This window comes from Oncorhynchus gorbuscha, linkage group LG22 (assembly GCF_021184085.1).
Source record: "Oncorhynchus gorbuscha isolate QuinsamMale2020 ecotype Even-year linkage group LG22, OgorEven_v1.0, whole genome shotgun sequence".
In the NCBI taxonomy this organism is placed as follows: domain Eukaryota; kingdom Metazoa; phylum Chordata; class Actinopteri; order Salmoniformes; family Salmonidae; genus Oncorhynchus; species Oncorhynchus gorbuscha.
In genome coordinates, this window is record NC_060194.1 from 20,899,221 (window position 1) to 20,919,569 (window position 20,349).

The 20,349-nt window shown below is 40.4% G+C and overlaps 1 protein-coding gene across 2 annotated transcripts; it reads right to left on the minus strand.

Moving 5' to 3' along the window:
* Window positions 1-831: 831 nt before the first annotated feature.
* LOC124009953 (kinesin-like protein KIF2C) lies at window positions 832-19,560 on the minus strand. 2 transcript variants are annotated; one of them, XM_046322214.1, is made up of 22 exons: window positions 19,228-19,558; window positions 17,098-17,192; window positions 14,898-14,981; window positions 14,737-14,785; window positions 14,616-14,648; window positions 12,636-12,767; window positions 12,282-12,395; window positions 11,970-12,070; window positions 11,157-11,252; window positions 11,017-11,071; window positions 10,755-10,917; window positions 10,488-10,578; window positions 10,316-10,379; window positions 8,675-8,766; window positions 8,381-8,523; window positions 5,791-5,995; window positions 4,521-4,631; window positions 4,139-4,206; window positions 3,973-4,066; window positions 3,010-3,093; window positions 1,314-1,407; window positions 832-1,182 (listed from the first exon to the last, which is right to left on the minus strand). In XM_046322214.1, exons 1-22 carry the CDS (start codon window positions 19,286-19,288, stop codon window positions 1,106-1,108), a joined length of 2,106 nt encoding a protein of 701 aa, XP_046178170.1. In that variant the 5' UTR covers window positions 19,289-19,558; the 3' UTR covers window positions 832-1,105. The 2 variants fall into 2 exon arrangements, with proteins under 2 accessions (XP_046178170.1, XP_046178171.1); XM_046322215.1 differs by lacking the exon at window positions 14,616-14,648 and having other exon boundaries at window positions 19,228-19,560.
* Between the last annotated feature and the right edge of the window lie 789 nt (window positions 19,561-20,349).

Genomic DNA, 20,349 nt, shown 5'->3' on the forward strand with positions numbered 1-20,349 from the left:
TGAACAATATGCTACCAGACGACTGAAGCACACAGCTGAGGGTGAGCGAAACAATTCAAATACATTTTGGCAACAACACGAGATGGACATCAAGAAGCTATAGAACTTTCAGCAATTTGATGTGGCTACGTGCGGTCTGTTTTCAAATAGTTTTCTAAGCGATCAAAAAGAAAAAAAAGGCAGAGCTACATATCACCACAAATAATAAAAACACTGCTCGTTAACCGTTATTGAGATGCCGAGTTAAAAGAAAGTTAATGTGTTATACTAAGTCATTGAAAAGTGTTTTGCATAGCACTTGCCTGTGAGAACAGGCAGACTGCTGGTTGGGGGAGGGTTGGTTTGGGAGAAGGGAGGGGAGTACCACCCAGTGAGATGGGGGTGGGGGTTGTGCTCATAGGAAACAGTTGTTCTGCATGCAAGGCCTCACACCATGCTGTGGGGCCACCCAGTCGCCAGCAAAATTTGTTTATTTTTATTCTTTGGGGAAAATTGTTCAGTGTGAGATGTTTATTAGAGCTTTGATATGTCATGTGTCAGCTTTTGCTTGCAGGGTATGTGTATACACAAGCTGGACTTGTGTATAGTGGAGGTTGGGGTCGAGAAGCAGAAAGGAAGGAGGAAATAAGGGAGGTAGAAACAAAGCCCCCACACAGAGTGCTAGGCAGATGTGCACAGGTCATGCACCAGCGGACTAGGTTGATGTCATGGGGCTAGAACACAGCTCCGTGGTATGGCATGGAATACAAACACAGGGAAACACATTTACATTTCTCAATGGAAATTAAAGAGCAGTAGCTAAACGGTAGGTTGATAAATGCTACAAAATAACACATTGGTAAATACCTTTATTATATTCACAAATCATTTAAATGCTGGACAAATGAATAAAAATACATTTAAAACATGAACTGTTAACATACTTTCACAGAGATCTACGGTATGTAGTGAGAGGCTTTACACAGAGCTAAGGTTCTTTCATGTACCATTAAATGAAAGTTAGCGGAAGGGAATTTATGCCCAATTGAACAATAATGAATAGTTACTGCATGATAAGACTTATCAGAACATTATTCCCAAGTGAACAAGTTGAGGGATGTCCCTCTCAGCAATAACCTGATTTGGGTGACATCCTTGCCAGTCGCTCTCCATCAATGGCAGACTGCAATGCCAGGACAGTGTCTGCGAGAAGAAACAAAATTAGCCAAAGCCACAGTGTTATAAAAGCTAGACGATACTTGGGATAAACTAGGCTGAGAATGTGTTGTTGATGGAATTACAAATGTAGCTGGTCTGTTAACACATCCACACACCCAGTAATTTTCTTGCGTAGTCCACAATATCGGTCGCCCCAGCCTCAATGTCATATGATGGCATCTCCATTAGCTTGATAATGTTACTTGCTCCCTGTACAACATAAGACAGTGAACAGAGTGATACTTTTTTATATTTTTTATAAAATAAAGCCACTACACAGTATCATTTACATTTTTTAACACTACAGTTATTTGTTATTTCAAGTCCAGTTGCAGTGATTGACATGAACTTTTCAGCCACTTGTCCTTTTTTACTTGTCCAGAGGCTCAAGTCACTTGCTCCCTCACCCAAAAAAACATTAACACCATTGACCAAAAAGGTGATTGAAAATGATGTTGTATGATGCAAGAACCACTACACAGAATAACCTTCATTATTATCACTAGTATTGACAATGGAAGGCTGCTGGTCTCTGATCCCATGTATTATATATCTCCCCCCATTGAGGCCTTGAGCAAGGCACTTAACCCCCCCAAACTAAAAAACAGCACTGACAGGCTACTGTATAAAACACATTGGGTCCATCAACCCTTTATCTGGAGAGCGACTGAGAGTGCAGGCTTTTGATCCAACCTTGCTTAAAACACACCAAACTCAGATTATCTGTTGAGCAGCTGATTGTTCAAGCAGGCCTGGAGCAAAAGCCTGCACCCCCAGTATCTCTCGTGGATTCTACAGGAGGGTTGGTCACACTGCAACATTATTTTACAACCAAGTACTTTGTCTTCATAAAATAATTCCCTCATTCAACGAACCAGGGATCAAATCGCTAAGGTGGACGAGGTGACTAACAAAATACGTTTATCTATTGGTAAGGTTACATTTTTCGGTGTTCATGGGTAATCTTGACAGCATCGAAGTTACTTGTCAATCAAGCTATTCTAAGAAGAATTTTGCCAGAATTACATGGCTAGTATTGAATAGTGGAGAACCCTAGCCAATTTTTTGAGTGCTTGAGAGACGGTTTTAGAACCGGAGTATGCAGCATTGGTTTCATCAACTGTGTTTTGGCCAGTTGCAGCTAAACAATAGTGCCAGTGACAATTTATTTTAGGACATGGGAAATGACAATGACATTAATGCATGCTAACAGCTAAATCGTTCATTAGTGAGATAACCAATTCAAAACAGTGTAGGTTGGCTGGTTATCATCTAGTTAGTCTGTTGTAATGTCATTATTTTACCTGCTGCACAAATGTCTTGCTCACTCCCTCCTCTGGCAACTCAAACGCAGGTGATGCACACATTATGACTTTTCATTGCTAACCAAAACTTTGCTACAACTGGGAAAATAACTCACTAGCAATTATCAACAAATGTGCAAACGCAGTTAGGCTCATTTTGACCTCAAAAACACATCTGGCAACTGAATGATTGAAAGACAGCTTGTGCTGTAAATAAATATACTCCGATGCGTTCTGCAGAGATTGGGAGGACAGTGAGTAAAACAACATATCTGCAGGACACGGATCTAATTATGATCGGAGTAGCCGAATTGTTTGACAGCAATTTCTTTATTTTACTTGTCCGCTCAGACAACTTAAATCTATATAGTCTGCTTGTCCAACAATTTGTTTTACTTGCCCCGGACAAGCACTAATGTCAAGCCCTGCAGTTGCATCAAATTATATTGCAATTATAGGTCCAGGATGTGTCAAACAAGGAGTCTTTTGGACAGAGATATAGGTATACCGTCAACTCCTCGTGCACCCTCTCCTCCAGCTCAGAAACCTGGGATATGGCCTCATACACGTCGGTCATGGGTACAATGGAGTCCTGCAAAGACCAGAAGTTAATAACATGCTGTTTAGTACTAATATACATATTTTTTAAAGGAACTCAGACCGGTTTTAAACTTACTCTTGAAAGTAGTAATAGTAGAACGCACAAGGTGCAATTTGGAAATAAGGTCGTGCATCAGCTCGTCTTGTCAGCCATGGCATACTTTAGAGTTACTTATAACTGGGCAGAAATGTCCAGATCAAGTAGCCATGTCAGATAACGTTTCTTGATTTAGTTTTTTTTAGCCCATAGATATTGTTGTAATGTTGTTGTCACATGAATACACACTAGACATAGCAAAATGTATATAATTGCAACAAAAACTTAGCTTTAAACCTGTAAAGTTCTCTCCAACAACAAGAGGGGTGTTTTTATTTTTACTAGACAAGTCAACAAATTTTTATTTACAACGACTGCCTACCCCCGGCCAAACCCCAACGACGCTGGGCCAATTTTGCGCCGCCCTATGGGACTCCCAATCATGGCTGGTTGTGATACAGCCTGGAATCGAACAAGGGTCTGTAGTGAAGCCTCTAGCACTGAGATGCAGTGCCTTAGACCACTGCGCCACTCAGGGTGTGAACAGTTTGCCTCATGAACAGTGCTTTTTCCCCATAGAAATAGACATGGCATGTGCAGGGGATGGGCACAGGATGTTCTCCAATGCTAGAAGAGCGCACCCCCCCCCCCCCCCCCCCCCGAGTGAAGAGTGAACAAGTTTGGGAACCCCAGCTATAACACAATCTGTCCCTTGAGGACCAATCAGTGGTAAGCAACTAAACAGGGGTTGCATCTTATTCCCTTATTGCATCTTATATAGCGCTCTAATTTCAACCAGGGCCCATGAGGGGGCCAGGGTCTTTTTGAGCTCACCTCTTCTGAGGAGCTGTCCTCCACTTCCATCTCATCAATCTTCTTAGGAAGATCCGCATCATTCATCTTTAACGTTCCATTAAGTTCCTTCACTCTAACAATAAATAAAAAGTTAAATTTACACCTACTACTGGAAATATCGATCGATCAATTGTTTAGACAGTACCTGTCTGCATAGCGTAGTGTGTTCACAGTGGAATCGCATGAGGACATTCCAGGAGACACCATTGCAATCTGGAAAATAAGAAAAACAACAATAACATTATGGCCAATATTAGGTCTATCGTCTAGTACATTATGGCCAATATTAGGTCTACGGTCTAGTAATGTAGGGAGGGAAGGCCAATCTCTTAACTTTGCTAAAATAAAACAATGTCTTTAAAAAAAATGGTGAGCACATTATCCTTTTCAAGAGGGAAAAGAGGGGGGGGACCACCACAGCTTAGCCTGGTCCCAGATCTGTTGGTTCTTGTGACAACTCCATTGCTGTCATTATCAAGCACAAGTGCATCTAGAGCTAAAGCCCAAAGAAAGGAGACAAGCCTTACCATGCATGTCCTGGAGTTCTCGCCGATGAAGGAGTCTCGGAGTACCTGTGTCAGCTTGCTCATCCTGAAGGGGATGTGGTGGCTGTCCATCCCCAAGGAGCGAATGCATTCCTACAAGGAGAGGAAGGAGCAAGCAGAGTTTAGACTAGGGGTGTTAAACATACAGATCCAATTAAATCCAGCACGTGGGTGGTTTGTGCAAAAAAAAAAATGTAATAATTTGTTTATTTTTTAAAAATAAACTAGAGAAAAACGATCTCAATTCGACACCGAAATGACTAAAACCTAGGGGTGAGAATCTTTCCCATTCAAGAAAACTCAATACACATCTAGGTACATAGGCTCCAATACGACAAACGATTCAGTGCGATTTGGTTCGATGCAGTAACATCCAATTCATTTTCTATTCCAAATCTGGTGCTGGGCCTCCTGAGCTAGATCTGTCCAAGTCAACTTCTCTGTGTACGTAAATGATGCATGTCTATGGCGTATACTACTCTATGTAGGCACCTAATCTGAGCCCATTACCACAAAAACATTTGAATAGAAGATGTAACATTTAAATCTAAAAATTCAATCAAATTACAGAAAAGGGCATCTCATGCTTATCTGAATACTTGTGGCCATTATCACAATGCATGTCATTAATTTCACAATGTAAGAAATCAACATTTGAAAATTGGACAATTGCTCTTTTGGATGGCAATTTATGAGAATTCAGTGTTCTTTTACTTTTCTCGGCATAAAACAGTATATCGGCAGATGTATCATATTGGTAAGTTTTAACCCCCAATATCCGGACACAAAAAAGTTGGTCAGACTCTACTCCGGACCTCGGGGAAGATCGAATGCAGCCTGCAAGGCTAACAGTTTGACACCCCTGGTTTAGAGTAAGGAGCTGCAGCTCCACAGCATGGTTACATTTAGAAAGAAGCGCTCCACAGAATTAACTCCTCACATCATACACATTTAAACTCTCATTTTGGGTTAAGATATATATATCTTTTTACATTGATAACACTGGTGACATTACCAACACATTTTTTAAGGGTTTTGCATGCCTGCTATATGATCATATTCACTAGGCACAAAACAGAAGAAAACTGACCGCAGAGGGACTAACTGAACATGTCCAAAACAAAAATGGTCAGTTACCATTTTCCGTTGCAGAAGTTTTTGCTACCACATGTGCACTAATGAATAGGACCCAGGTAAAAGGGATGTCTAAAGAGTGAGAATGAATGGACAGCAGGCTAGTAGTTGTATTCACCTTGAGAGCCAGCAGGCTGCGGTTGATCTCGGCCGTCTCTACGAGGGTCTGTCTGTCGCTACTGCGAACGTCAATGCCCCTCTCGTTCCCTGCTAGGTCCACCAGGGAGAACTTCCCGTGCACCTGGTTCCTCCTTCGCAGGATCACCTGCAGGACAGCGTGGGAGCGAGACGAGTTGGCGTTGGCTGACGTCTGGCCGGACGTCCTGAGAAAGAGGTGTCAGATCATTATTCACTACGCTAAAGTTAATATATCGGCAGGGGTGAAAGTAAAGTAGTGCGTCAATCCAGCAAAAATAAAGTGGGGGTATGTCGTACCGGTAAAACATAAGCCTGTCACAATAATGAACACAAAATGTCAAGAAAACTGTAGGTTAATAAACCATTATTTATCATTACCACATGTCAGAGGCATGAAGCATTTGCGAATAGACTTGAACGGGTGGTATAGTTTACCGCAACATGCGATCTGGTTTGACGAGAACATTGACATTTTGCCAAGGCAGAGATGAGTGGCCGAAACCGAACGGGAACAGCAGTGGAGGCATTCATTCTGTCCTAATGACAATCGCCAAATGTCTTTACACTTGTGTAACATGTCTCTCTCCATTCACCTATTGTTTGGAGGCTTGAAATATGTTGCGAGTGAAGGAACGCGCGTGGCTAGTCTAGTAAAAGGAGCCCTTTGAAGTGACTGACAGATTAAAACAATGTGACTGGTAACACATTTTAAAAAGTCAAATCTTGATGACGAGGCTTACATGACTAGACCTGCTATTGAATTAATATGGATTTTAAATAGAACTCGATTAGGTCCCACAGCAGGCCCACCCATTAGGGTGGCAGTTTGATGTGGGTGACATTTACCGACCTAAAAACTGAACACATCACATTATTCTGGCCCAAAACAATGACAACTTCTCACCCAGTGGCATTGGGGCTATATAGATGAGTGCTGATGCCGCCCCATGATAAGCAGTGCCCACTTTGCCAAAAGCAGGGTGCAAATATTTAGCTTGTCCATGCCCAGCACGCCTCTCCAAGGGGTTGTTGGAGAGACGCAGCCCCGCAGTACTCCAGCAAATTATTTTAGCATAGGCTAAATGATGTAGCCTACAGTAGAAATAGTATTACCGTATGTGGTTTTTCTGTAGCCCATAGACTGGAGACCAAATAAATGTATTACCATGTCACCAGAGACATTTTTAAAAATCATTAACTTATGAGGAGTGTGCAGGAGAATGTCAACTAAAAAGGCAAACATCAGCTTTGGAGCGGATGTGGCAGAATCAGAAGTGGACAGCAAACAGTGCAGAAAATAAGCATTTAACTAATCGATTTAACTAATAGTCTTTAATAGTCTAATAGGCTTTGTTGGAGCTTATTTCTTCCTATATATATATATATATATATTTTTTTAAAGTAGGCCTACCTCTGACAGATTCAATTTAGCTGTCCATAGATTTATCAGTATAGCTAAATCCTCCAATACTATCACCATGCACTCAGAATAGACTGAGGACTTGTGTTTGGTTAAAACCAGGACTTTAAATTGAGGTGGGATATGCCATGCCCTTTCTTAAAAGGGTAAAAACATTTTGAAATAAATAATCCAGATAATATAAAGTGTTTTATAACAATGCTTAACTCCATGCTGCCTTTTGATAGAAACAAGCTTTAAAATAGCCACAAAAGATGTGACTGATGCATATGGGGATATATTGATTAGTTTCTATGACTTTCTGAAGCAGCCTTCAATATTTTAGGAGACAAAATGTACTTTGCTCTTTTGTCCACAATAATTGAGCTTTTCACTTTCTAAAAAGAGAAGATGCTTAATGATTTTCTCAATGTAAATCAGATTGAAAATATTAGGATATGTTATGATATTGAAGTGATTTATATAGCCTACTAACCAGATTTGTTAAAAGTAGTTTAAATTTGTAACACAAGCATATTAATTGGGCTGCTGTTATGTTGCTCTGCTGCCTATTAGGTGAGAAAAAAAATTGGCCCAAGACCAAACCTACTGCCAGCCCCTGCTGTATCCTACACTACTCTAGTTTAGCGGGGATATTAGGGGGGCAATTGTCTTTTCTAAGGCGGCAGAGCGTACAGGGCCATAATGCCGCAGATTTTTTAAAAGTGTTTTTTTTACAGTGCACACACAGGAGGTCCCGTAGTTAGAAATGTCTGGAGACAGGAACATGCACACCAGTGTAGGCGGAGTAGAACACTTAGAGAAAAGATAAGTAGTGCTCCGACGCAATGCTGCTTGTTTTACTTTCCCCTTCTGAGAAAGATATTGGTGCCATGTCAAAAAAACAACCAAGAACAACACACACACAGTTGACAAAGTCACGAGAGAAAGATAAAGGGGCCTGTTCAAGAGGGCGGAATGTAACAGAACGTTCAGATAAAAAAGTATTAGGTAATCAGAATAGGTAATCATGTCAACCATAAGAATTTGTTCTTAACTGACTTGCCTAGTTTAAAAAAACAACATTCATTACGCTTCTATCTGTAGGTACTCACTGAATACACCCTGGGTGGAGTAAAAAAAAAAAAAAGTTTAAAAAAGTAGTGTGTACCTGCATGCACTGCCCATCTCAATCATCTTGATGACATCTTCAGCACACGAAACGTACATCTCCTGCAGGCCGACCACCTGGACCTGTTGTTTCTCATCCTCTAGCACTCGCAGCTTGGCCTTCTTGTTCAGCAGATCAAATACCTGAGGAGTAAGCAAGTGTGTTAGCAAAAAGTCAAATGAGTCTTCTCTACACTTTTGTCCTGTTATCATGGATTCTCCATCAAAACTAAAAAACATGTCAACCATCCAAACCACCAAGCTGCTCGAGGAGCGCTGAGCTTTTCCTTCTCACCTTGCTGTTGTAGATCTCAAAGAATGTCACGTAGGGACACAGATCCAGACCGGAATATCTCCTCTGCTTCAGGAGGGCGAACACATCCTGAGCTGAAGAACAAGGAGTTACAGGACACTGAAAGACATCATTGAAGTATGTCCTAAGTAAAGGTTATTCACATATAACCTTCATGTACAAAACCCTTTTTGTATATAAAATGTGAGGTGGACAGATCTATTCCTTAGTCCTAGATATTTCTGAGATCAGTACTATCACAATATTTCCTAATCAAGCAGATGATATAGTGGGTGCAGCAAAACGCTTGTGGTTCTAGCTCCTACCAGTGCAATACAAATGTAAGACAAGTACCAAAATCTATTTAAAAAAATGAAAGAATCAAAGGATACCTCATAGGGATGTGAATCTTTCCCTTTAAAGACGTTTCAGTTTTTTTTTTTAAAGACTCGGTTCGACACGATTCAATAACATGTTGCATAAACATACATTTTCCATTCTAAATTCAAATCTGCTCCTGATTGAGCTCATGAGCTAGGCCTCTCTGAACTGACCGCGTCTGGAAATTATACGTCTATGGTGTATGTAGGCACCGGAGCTGAGCCATAAGGGAAACTGGGTATCTAGCCAGCAGCGTTGCAGTTCTTAACACTCAAACCTCTGTCTTGCCCATTCACTCTTTCCAAGAGACTGACCGGCTGAATGCCATGATCTCTTATTGATGTCACTTGTTAAATCCACTTGAAATCGGCGTAGATGAAGGGGATTTTTAAGCCTCGAGACATGAATTGTTGGTGTACCATCGAGGTTGAATGGGAAAGACAAAAGATTTAAACTGCCTTTGAACAGGGTACGATAGTCGGTGCAAGGCGCACCGGTTTGTGTCAAGAACGGAAATCCTGCCGGGATTAGGAAGGTGTTCTTAATGTTTTGTACACAATCCATGTCTCAATTATCTCAAAAATCCTTCTTTAACCCATCTCTTCCCCTTAATCTACACTGATTGAAGTGGATTTAACAGGTGACATCAATAACAGATCATAGCTTTCACCTGGTCAGTCTCATGTAAAGAGCAGGTGTTCCTAATGTTTTGTACACTAAGTGTATAGCACAACTTTGGATTTCACAGTCTCATAATCAAATGGTTTAGACCTTTTGGAAGTTGACAGATTTGGAGAGCTTATCTTGTTCTCTCTGTTGGACCATGCAGTACGGGTGGCAAAAGTATCCTGCGGCAGATGGCTATATAGGTCAGCTAATACATGACTAAAGTCCCAGTGCGCTACTTTTGTGAACAATATATATATTATTTTGAATGGTGTGATGCAGCACCCCTACATCCCACAGCCATGCTAGAAGATCAATGACTGTCAACATAATTACATGCTTAGTTGTCACAGAAAGTAGTAAGAAAGACATTTAAGCAAAACAATTACGCAAACCCGTGATTGGTAAAATGTGAATCTATTTTCTGACCGTTGCATGCTACATTTGGATCGGTTAGGAGTCCCAGCCGAATCACTGCTCTCGTGTCTTAAACATTTGAACCAGGGACCGATGCGCAACGGTGAATTGTTACATCCCTAATAACAAAGCCAAAAATGCAATGTTGTTGAAGCCAATAGCAGGGAGACAATGAATTACCTGCCATGGCATAGATCCCTTTCGCGTTGTTCTGGCTTTTCCCTGAAAAATCTCCTCCCATTGTCTGGATAGGGTAAAAGATAGGTATACATTTTACATGTTAAAAAATTATCTGGTGGACTTTGAGACAAAACTGCTCTAGTCAGTCTGTCAGGTAAATGGTAAGACTTACATGAGTTTTACCACTTCCAGTTTGTCCGTAAGCAAAACAAGTTGCCACCCCACCATCAAAGATGGTCTGGACAAGGGGCTTGGCAGTGAACCTACCAGTGAAAAATATTGGTATATAACCATGTTGCAAAAACAAGTAAATGACAAACTTCATAGGAGAACATACTTGCAAAGGGTATTAAGTTGTTTTTTTAATCAGCAAATTGTAAAATAATCCTGATAGAGAAAAACAGAACACTACTGTTTAGAAACCAATAAATGTGCATACCTGTACACTAAGTCATTGGTGGATGACTCATCAAAGGAGTAGTCAAAATGGAAGACCTGGTTGTCAAGGTACTTTGTCAGGTCCACTTTCTGCTTGGGCTCATGAAGGAGCAGCGTTCCATTACCAGGGATAGAAACCACATCAATATCGTTCTTAGTCACCTCTAAGACAACCACACACAGAAAGTCAACATGAGAAGCAGCTTGGTGGATACAGGTCAGTCAGAGAAAAGTTTTAGTTTGGTCAATTAAAAGTAAGTAACCTTTACTGTTGAGAGGACGCTTGCGAACGCACACACAAATTCTACGAGCTTCAACCTGTGAATCAAAAATAAAATGACATAGCTGATAAACACTAGTTAAGAAAGGCCTCCCACATTTTAACTCTTCTCCTCCATCTTACCATATCAGACAGAGATAAAGGAAGTACTTCCAAGGTCTCTCTGAACTCTTCAATCATCTGGTAAAACTGCTTGTTCGGTCGGTTTGTGTCTTCAAACTACAGCGAGGAGAAATACATGTAACGGAGAAAGTTATGGGTAGTAGTATTTAATATTGCCAATATATTAGTAAAGGCTTTTAATGTGTCCACAACTTCAAATGAAAATAAAAGGAGGAAATTGACAGTAAGTCCGATCAACCTACTGGTATGCATCTGCAAAAATAATTAACACAGGACACGGGCCAATAGTACCAGGTAAACCGACACAGTGGCCATCTCTGAATACCCATACTGGAGTACTACATACTCAAACTGCAAACTAATTTCAGTGTTTGATCTAGTAGAACCCACTTGTCTTTTCCAACAGCTGATAATCAGATAAATTGACATGCCGTACCAAAATTAACAAATGACTAAGTCATTGCAAGTGCACATTAAGGAGTACCATTTTCAACATTTCACATACTATAAAACTTTATTTTCTCGCATACCATTTAGTCATGCCCTCGCCTAAACTGTATCCCCGCACATTGACTTGGTACCGGTGGCCCCTGTATATAGCCTCGTTATTGTTATTTACTTTTATTGTGTTACTTTCTACTTTGCAAATATAATTTAAAAAACGATTTCTTGAACTGCATTGTTGGTTAAGGACTTTTAAGTAACATTTCCCAGTAAGGTCTACACTGTTGTATTCGACGTATGTGAAAAATGTAATTTGACTAAAATGGGTATTTGGACATGGCCACTGTCTCATGTGACCAATTCTCTTACTTTTCCTTTCTTGGGCACCATGTCCAAGCTCTTGGCTGCATGGGACAATCTTTTGTTCACTGGTTTGCTCATGTCTTGGGGTAGCACCGATCTCCGTCTGCCTGAAAGAGTGAAGTATCTAATGGGATGAAGATTCTCACAAAAGATAGCAGGGCGTCTCATACTAGGATCAGGTCTATTTAATCTTATTCATTGTGATCTACAAGGCAAAACTAATCCTAGATCAGCACTACTCTTCTGAGGCAATATAAAAACACAAGCCCAGGGAAATAAACATAGTGATGTGTGTGACTCAAAGATCCTAAAGCTCACTTGAGGTGACAGAGGAAACACTCTTGGCCTCATTCTCCTTCAGGGCCTCGTTGACTGGGGGCAGGACAGCAGTCGGTCTCTGACTGTTCCTTTTCCTCTCTCGGTTGGGCACACCTGGAAAATGAAGCATGATGACAAAGGTGAATATCAAGAGGTCTCCGAGTCACTGAGTGAAGCATTCAGAGGGTAATGGGATAAATTATGCCAGTATGTTTGTGCCTTCATGCCAACTCCTTGTCACGCCAAACAAAGGTTTGACAATGACTGCAATGGAGTTGGCAAGAGCACAAACAGATCTGGGACCAGGCTATAGGGGAAAGGAAATAAGTCAGAAATCATTGAGGCACACCCCACCTGAAGCTTTGAGGACAGAGGGTGGATACTCTGAAGACAGGGAGTCATGCTTAGTCTTAGTAGCAAGCTCAGAGACAGGAGCAAGGGTCCGGAACAAGCATGTCTGCCGTGTAGACTTTCTTGGAAGTGGAACTGAGAGGAAATTAGTACATTTACCACTACAGTTAAATGAAGTAGATTAATAACTCCTGTTCATCATCCTACTGATCCCAAGACTAGACACCAAACCATAAAAATAATGATTTTATATGTAGTCCTACTAAACAGATGGTCACCTTCATACCACCCCTAATAAGTGGGTTCAATTTTAGTTGGGTGAATCTGGCATGCCATAATCAAATGAGAATTGCAGCAAATGCATTACTTTTGATTTCAATATAAGCTGTAAAACAGAGATGAAGCAGAAACAGTGCCGTGTTTAAAAGAGAAAAGCTGACAGTAGCTTTGGGAACGACTTCAGTGCTTATTAGAAGGAATTGTGGGGAGTTTGTGGAAACAAAGAACACATACTACTAGCATGCTAAGAAATAAGATCCAAATCACGGAGTCTGCATTTCACTAGAAAGAGTGCTAGTACACTTATGCAAACTGCTCAGGGTCACTATTCGAATTATATAGACATATTCACACCGTATTTTGGAACCCATCACATAAGGAACCTTTTGTCACCAAATGGCATTCTATACTGAACAAAAATATAAAAACACAAGTATTGGCCCCATGTTTCATGAGCTGAAATAAAAGAACCCATAATTTCTCACATGCACAATCCCTGTTACTGAGTATTTCTCATTTGCCAAGATAATACATCTACTTGACAGGTGTGGCATATCAAGAAGCAAATTAAATGGAATTATCATTACACAGGTGCACCTTCTGCTGGGACAATAAAAGGCCACAAAAATGTGCAGTTGTGTAACACAACAATACCACCGATGTCTCAAGTTGAGGGAGCATGCATTTGGCATACTGACTGCCGGAATGTCTACCAGAGTGGATGCCAGAGAATTGTAATGTTAAATTATCTACCATAAGCTGCCTCCAACAGCATTTTAGAGAATTTGGTAGTACGTCCAACCGGCATCACAACCGTAGACTATGTGTAACCAAACCAGCCCAGGACCTCCACATTCGGCTTCTTCGCCTGCGGGGATTGTATGAGACAAGCCACCCGGACAGCTCATGAAACAGAGGAGTATTTCTGTCTGTAATAAAGCACTTTTGTGGGGAAATACATTCAGATTGGCTGGGCCTGGCTCCCCGATGGGTGGGCCATGGCTGTGCCCCTGCCCAGTCATGTGAAATCCATAGATTAGGGTCTAATGAATGACAATTTAGTGATTTCCTTACATGGACTGTAACTCAGTAAAATCGTTGACATTGTTGCATTTATATTTTTGTTCAGTATAGTTTACAGGTAACTGCCAAAATAAACGAAACACCAACAAAGTGTCTTAATGGAGACGTCGAGCCAAAACAGCTTCAATGCCCCTTGGCATAGATTCTATAAGTGTCTGGAACTCTATTGGAGGGATGCAACGCCATTCTTCCACGAGAAATACCATAATTTAGTGTTTTGCATTCTATTTGGAAACAGTACATTCCACATGATTATACTCTACATTAGTTAATCAGTTATGTACAGAAAACATACAGTCCCAGTTTTGAAACAAAAGCATGTCCACTCAACCCCACTAGTAAGTAAAGACAAGAGTACAATTATTGTGCACCTGAAGATAGAACCACATAATGGCCTGTATCTTCAAATCAAGGTATCAGGCTGCCCACAGGGAGCCCCATTCCAAAATGTTGCCCAATTATTGGCAAAAAATCGGATCGGTCAAAAGACCAATTAATGTCAGAAGATCAGAATTTGTTTGTCTGTGTGTGTGGAAATAGGCCTATATGTTGTGATTCCATCTCATATAAAGTGATTTAGCATATGATTTGCTTAGAGAAGAACATGCATTGCATGCAAACCTGTCTCCTCAGGAGGACCCGCTGGAGTAGAAGCTTATGAAGAAAATATCCATAATTAACCATCAAACACAAAACAATGAAATCCAGACTTAAAACATACTGGAAGGCAAAAATCACTTACGACTGGAAGGAGCAGGGACCCCGGATGAACGAAGACGGCTTTCACATTTCTGGAGAAGAAAAATCACAGGCAAACATTGCTCCTGACGTTAGGACCACAAACTTTCAAATGAATGCACTTTGAACCTCAAGTTCCTAGGTCCATCCCTAGAGTACACTTACCTTCTCCGGAGGAGCAGGTACACTAGTTGGTTTCATGCGCTCAAAAAGCTCTTTGTTCAGGGACCATAATTCATTCATTTCAAGCTGAAGAGCAAAGGGCAGGAATAGTAGTATGTCAACAATCAGTTTCAGTTGACAAGACTTACAGCACATAGCATAGCTAGATCAATGAAAGATACTAATGTCTGTTAGTATTTTGATAATTATTGCACTGTTGATATGTCAGCAGTAAAGTTTAAAACTAATGATGCAAAATGCATAATCATGACACTTGCTGAATTGTACTCTAACATAACGGGCTAAACTCCACAGTGAAGGAAGTTCACCACAGAGTGGAGTTTAGTCCAATATCTGTACAGGGACGCAAACTGGTGAGGGCCCAAAAAGGTGACAATTTTTTTGCACTGAAACATGTAAAAGAAATCCCTGGAAATACAGGCTAACTAATTAAACAAAGAATATGATATACATGATCAGTCTGTGTGTAAAATAAGTGGTTCATGTGAACCTAATACATAACTAAACAAATGTTTAGAGAATGTTATGTTGCCTAGACTTCACTGCAAATGACACTCAAGCCTTGAGAAAAAGAACACTACACTAAATTGTTGTTAGCCATGACAGCCTTTATAATAGAATGCTTGTGGCACATTCACAGAGTAAAAACATGTAATAATCCCCCCCACACGCGTTACTGTCAAGTTCATCAAAACCAATATCTTTGGGCTACACTGCATTATACACTTTCTGCCTGTGGACATCTGTTCTACAATGTGCCAGCAGAGCATGAAACCCTTTGTTGGCATAATTGTTATCTTTCAGGTAGAGAGAACACCTGGCTACACTCTTTTAATCCACTATATTGAAAGTGAGAAAGTGTGTGGTGTTCCTTTCCTTTTTTTAGTGGCATCCAGCTTAAGCCAGGCCCAACTCCACTCGTTTAAAAAGCAACATCTTATTTTCACCTAATTCTCTCATTCTGAAAATTAACCACATTCGGTAAAGGGAAAACATTACTTTGTTAGCTAATGAACACAGATTGCCAGGGTCCAGAAAGCAGCTAACACGTTATAACTTGAGGAACGGTGTTGTGCTGAAAAACTCCCCTCTGCCAGAATTCTCCCCACCTTCACGTGAACACGCACACACTCAATTCACTGCTGCAACTTGCTTGCTAGTTGAGATTTCTGCCCTTCACTCCGTTGTCAGTTTAGCCAGGCACTAGTAATGTCTGCAGTTTTCGGTTTGACTATTAGTCTATAAATAAATATCTTTGCAAAATTGAAATGTTTACATTTTACTCCCTCTATGTTTAATACAACACACACATTAATTATTCATTTTGGTTGCCTATCCTGTGTGCCACAGAAAGTATTTGACTTTAGCCACAAAATTAAGGAAATTAGAGGGGGGGGGACACGTCGCCAAGACCATTTTCTTGCCTGCTGAAATCCTCCCCCTCTTCTAATTTCCTTAATTTTGTGGCTAGTGTCAAATACTTTCTATAGAACAAACTTTACATCAGGATAGGCAACCGAAATGAATATGTGTGTGTTATAAACAGAGGGAGTAAAATGTAGGCAGGCAATAAACATTACAGAACAACTACTAGTCGAATAAGACATGGGAGAGATGACACATTTTGGCAAAGAGATTTATTCAGACTAATACACTTGAAACAAATAGCCAAACCGAAAACTGCAAACTGCAGACATTACTGGTGCCTCCCCGCGACCAAACTTCCATCAATTGAATGAAACGCAGCCTAACGTGATCATTGACAGCTGCCTTGAAGGACACAAAAATGCATTCTGCTACTAAGATCAGTGAAATGTAGGATAAACTGACAAAAGAGTGAAGAACAGAAATCTCAACTAGCAAGCAAGTCGCATCAAATGAAGAATTGAGTGTGTGTCGGCACAACCGCAAGGAGTCGTATAACGTTACCAGTTCATATAATAGCGAATTGGTTAGGTTACTAACGTTAGCTGTCTGACTTCATTAGCCAGCTAATTTTCACACCATGAACTCAATTCTTTGATCAGTAAAGTTGGCTCTTGCTCAACATTTATCTGGCTAGCAAAAGTCGTAGGTCACCTATTTTGGATTCAAAACGGCGAATTTCATCAAAAGGTGACTAGTTTACATCCCTAAATCTGTAACATAGATAAGGCACTTGTCTCACTCTCGAGCCACTTACCTCTTTTCCCCTGCATACAGATTTCTCTGACCACTCAACCGCCACAGTACGCTTTGTGGAATCCACAGATTTAACATTTGCAGTATGCACTCGCCCTGTAAAACACATTTAGAAGTAGTAATATCATGAAAATTAAACCCGGTTTGCTAGGCCACACCAACGCCCTAGACCAGAGCTACAGTTATTTAAGAAAGTATTCACACCCCTTGACTTTTTCTACATGTGTTACAGCCAGAATTTGATATGTTGTCACTGGCCTACACAAAATAGCCCATAATGTCAAAGTGTAATTATGCTTTACATTTTTTTTTATACAAATGATTTTAAAAAATAGAGCTTAAACATTAAATCAATAAGTATTCAAACCCTGTTAAGTCAAGAGTAAATAAGTGCTTAACAAGTCACATAAGTTGCATGGACTCACTGTGTGTAATAGTGTTTAACAAAGGTGTAACGTATTTAAGTAGTAGTTTCAAGTATTTTTACTTAAGTAGTTTGTGGTATTTACATTTGACAACTTTTACTTCACTACATTCCTAAAGAAAATGATGTACTTTTTACTCCATACATCTTCCCTGACACCAAAAAGTACTCGTTACATTTTGAATGCTTAGCAGGACAGGAAAATTGTTTAATTCACACTTATCAAGAGAACATCCCTGGTCATCCCTACTGCCTCTGAGCTGGCGGATTCACTAAACACATTCTTTGTAAATTGTCTGAGTGTTGGAGCATGCCCCTGGCTATCCGTAAATTTAAAAAAGAAAATAGTGCTGTCGGGTTTGCTTAATAAGGAATTTGAAATTATTTATACTTGATTAGATTTTAGGACCATTTGACCAAGGAGAGTGATGGTGCTGCATCAGATGACCTGGTGCTGCATCAGATGACCTGGCCTCCACAATCACCCGACCTCAACCCAATTGAGATTGTTTGGGATGAGTCCATATCTGATGTGACTACAATTTGCCTCATGCAGCAGGACACATCTCCGTTATAGAGTTGATCAGGCTGTTGATTGTGGCCTGTGGAATATTGTCCCATTCCTCTTCAATGGCTGTGTGAAGTTGCTGGATATTGGTGGGAACTGGAACACACTGTAGTACACATCGAGCCAGAGCATCCCACACATGCTCAATGAGTGACATCTGGTGAGAATGCAGGCCATGGAAGATATGGGACATTTTCACCTTCCAGGAATTGCATACAGATCCTTGCGACATGGAGCTGTGCATTATCATGCTGAAACATGAGGTGATGGCAGTGGATGAATGGCACAACAATGGGCCTCAGGATCTTGCCACGGTATCCATGTGCAATCAAATTGCCATCGAATAAAATGCTATTGTGTTTGTTGTCTGGAGCTCATGCCTTCCCATACCATAACTCCACCATGGGGCACTCTGATGTCAACAACAGTAAACCGCTCGCCCACACAACACCATACAGTCTGCCATCCGCCCAGTACAGTTAAAACCTGGATTCATCCGGTATAGCACACTTCTCCAGCGTGCTGGTGGCCATCGAAGGTGAGCATTTGCCCACTGAAGTCAGTTATGACACTGAACCATTTTATTGTCCCCACAAGGTTCACCTGTGTAATGATCATGCTTTTTAATCAGCTTCTTGATATGCCACACCTGCCAGGTGGATGGATTATCTTGGCTTTTTGTGCATATGGAAAATGTCTGATCTTTTATTTCAGTTCATGAAACCAATACTTTACATGTTGTTCAGTGTAACGTTAGGTCACCTTACTTTAGCACTACAACGGCCATAACTAGTAAAAACATATCAAATAATTGCTTTATTATCCTATAGCTAGCTGTGTCTACTAGCTGCTAAATTAACAACCACGCAAGTTATGTTAACCGCACATGCACCAATAACAATGTTTTTCGATTAGTTTGAGTGGCATTCAAGTAACGTTAGCTAATTCAATTCGTCGAGTTTTGTAACTTATTCACCTATAACTTACTGACCTGCGTTAAAGTGTATTACAACAAATAATGTTCATATTAACTAGGTAACGTTATATTATTTGGGAGGTAAATCTGGCTAACTGCAACACAAACAAGCGAAATAAACAAACCTGGCTAACAATTCCTTAAACTAGCCAAATTAGCTTACCATCGCTTCTCTGGATGTTGACTGAAAGTCCAACAAGAAGGTTCGCCATAGTTGAATCCATGTTAATGCGTAAACTCACTTGCCACTCACTTGCCAACCTAACGTTAGCTGGCTACAGTCAAGCACCAAACAAATCCCAATCCGCCGCCAAATGTTTGAAATCAGTTTCTCGTCAGCGGATGAAGTAGAAAAGGGCGATGCTGATTGAAGCAAGGGCGTTCTCAAAGATTGTCTATCAGAAAAAGTAGCTCGATAGCCATGTGGTATTATTGATTTTTTTTATTAAGCTCAGTGAGTATAACCAATAACGATACATTTGAACGAATATAGTTTAGATATAGTGAAACATTGTTTGCATTTCCTGTTTTGAATACAGGTATACGATGAAGAAAAAAAATAATACAAATAAAATACAATGCAATGTCATACATAACCACGGTGTGGCAGTAGCTAGCTACTATACCATTTGGAACCTCTGTAGCTACCAATTGCATGGCATGTTTGTTTGGAACCTCAATAATCAACTATTTGTTACTTTGACTCATTGCAAAGACACTCATTATTTGCTTATTATGTTAGTGTAATAAGTGCATAGGCCTACAGTCTTGAGCTTGATACTCCCAGCCCTGCCTGACCCCCCAAATGTTTTTGGAATCTGTCTTATGAGGACATCATTACCCTTTTCAGTGTGAATTGAGGGTAGTTACTTTATCTGCCATTTTATCCAGTTGTTTGGGATAATACAGTCATTTTGTTGGGCAATATGTTCAAACTAAAGTGCTACAGGTTGTTCTCTCCTTTATTTGTGGGTGGGTTTGAAAAAATAACTAGCCTCATCCATACATGGGGCGGCAGGGTAGCCTAGTTGTTAGAGCTTTGGACTTGTTACCGAAAGGTTGCAAGTTCAAATCCCCAAGCTGACATGTTACAAATCTGTCATTCTGCCCCTGAATGGGCAGTTAACCCACTGTTCCTAGGCTGTCATTGAAAATAAGAATTTGTTCTAAACTGACTTGCCGAGTTAAATAAAAACTTTTAAATGGTATTAAAAAACTATTTACCAATACAGAACGGCCAGGTTACAAACCATGAAAACATATTTCCGCTGAGATAAACTAACTG

Bases quoted from the DNA above. Each gene is read 5' to 3' on its own strand.
- LOC124009953 (XM_046322214.1), bottom strand. From the start codon at position 19,288: ATGGATTCAACTATGGCGAACCTTCTTGTTGGACTTTCAGTCAACATC. The intron at 12,071-12,281 runs GTGAGCTTTAGG...TCACTCTTTCAG, and splicing joins TGTTTCCTCTGTCACCTCAA to GCAGACGGAGATCGGTGCTA. The intron at 8,524-8,674 runs GTGAGAAGGAAA...CTTACTCCTCAG, and splicing joins TTGAGATCTACAACAGCAAG to GTATTTGATCTGCTGAACAA.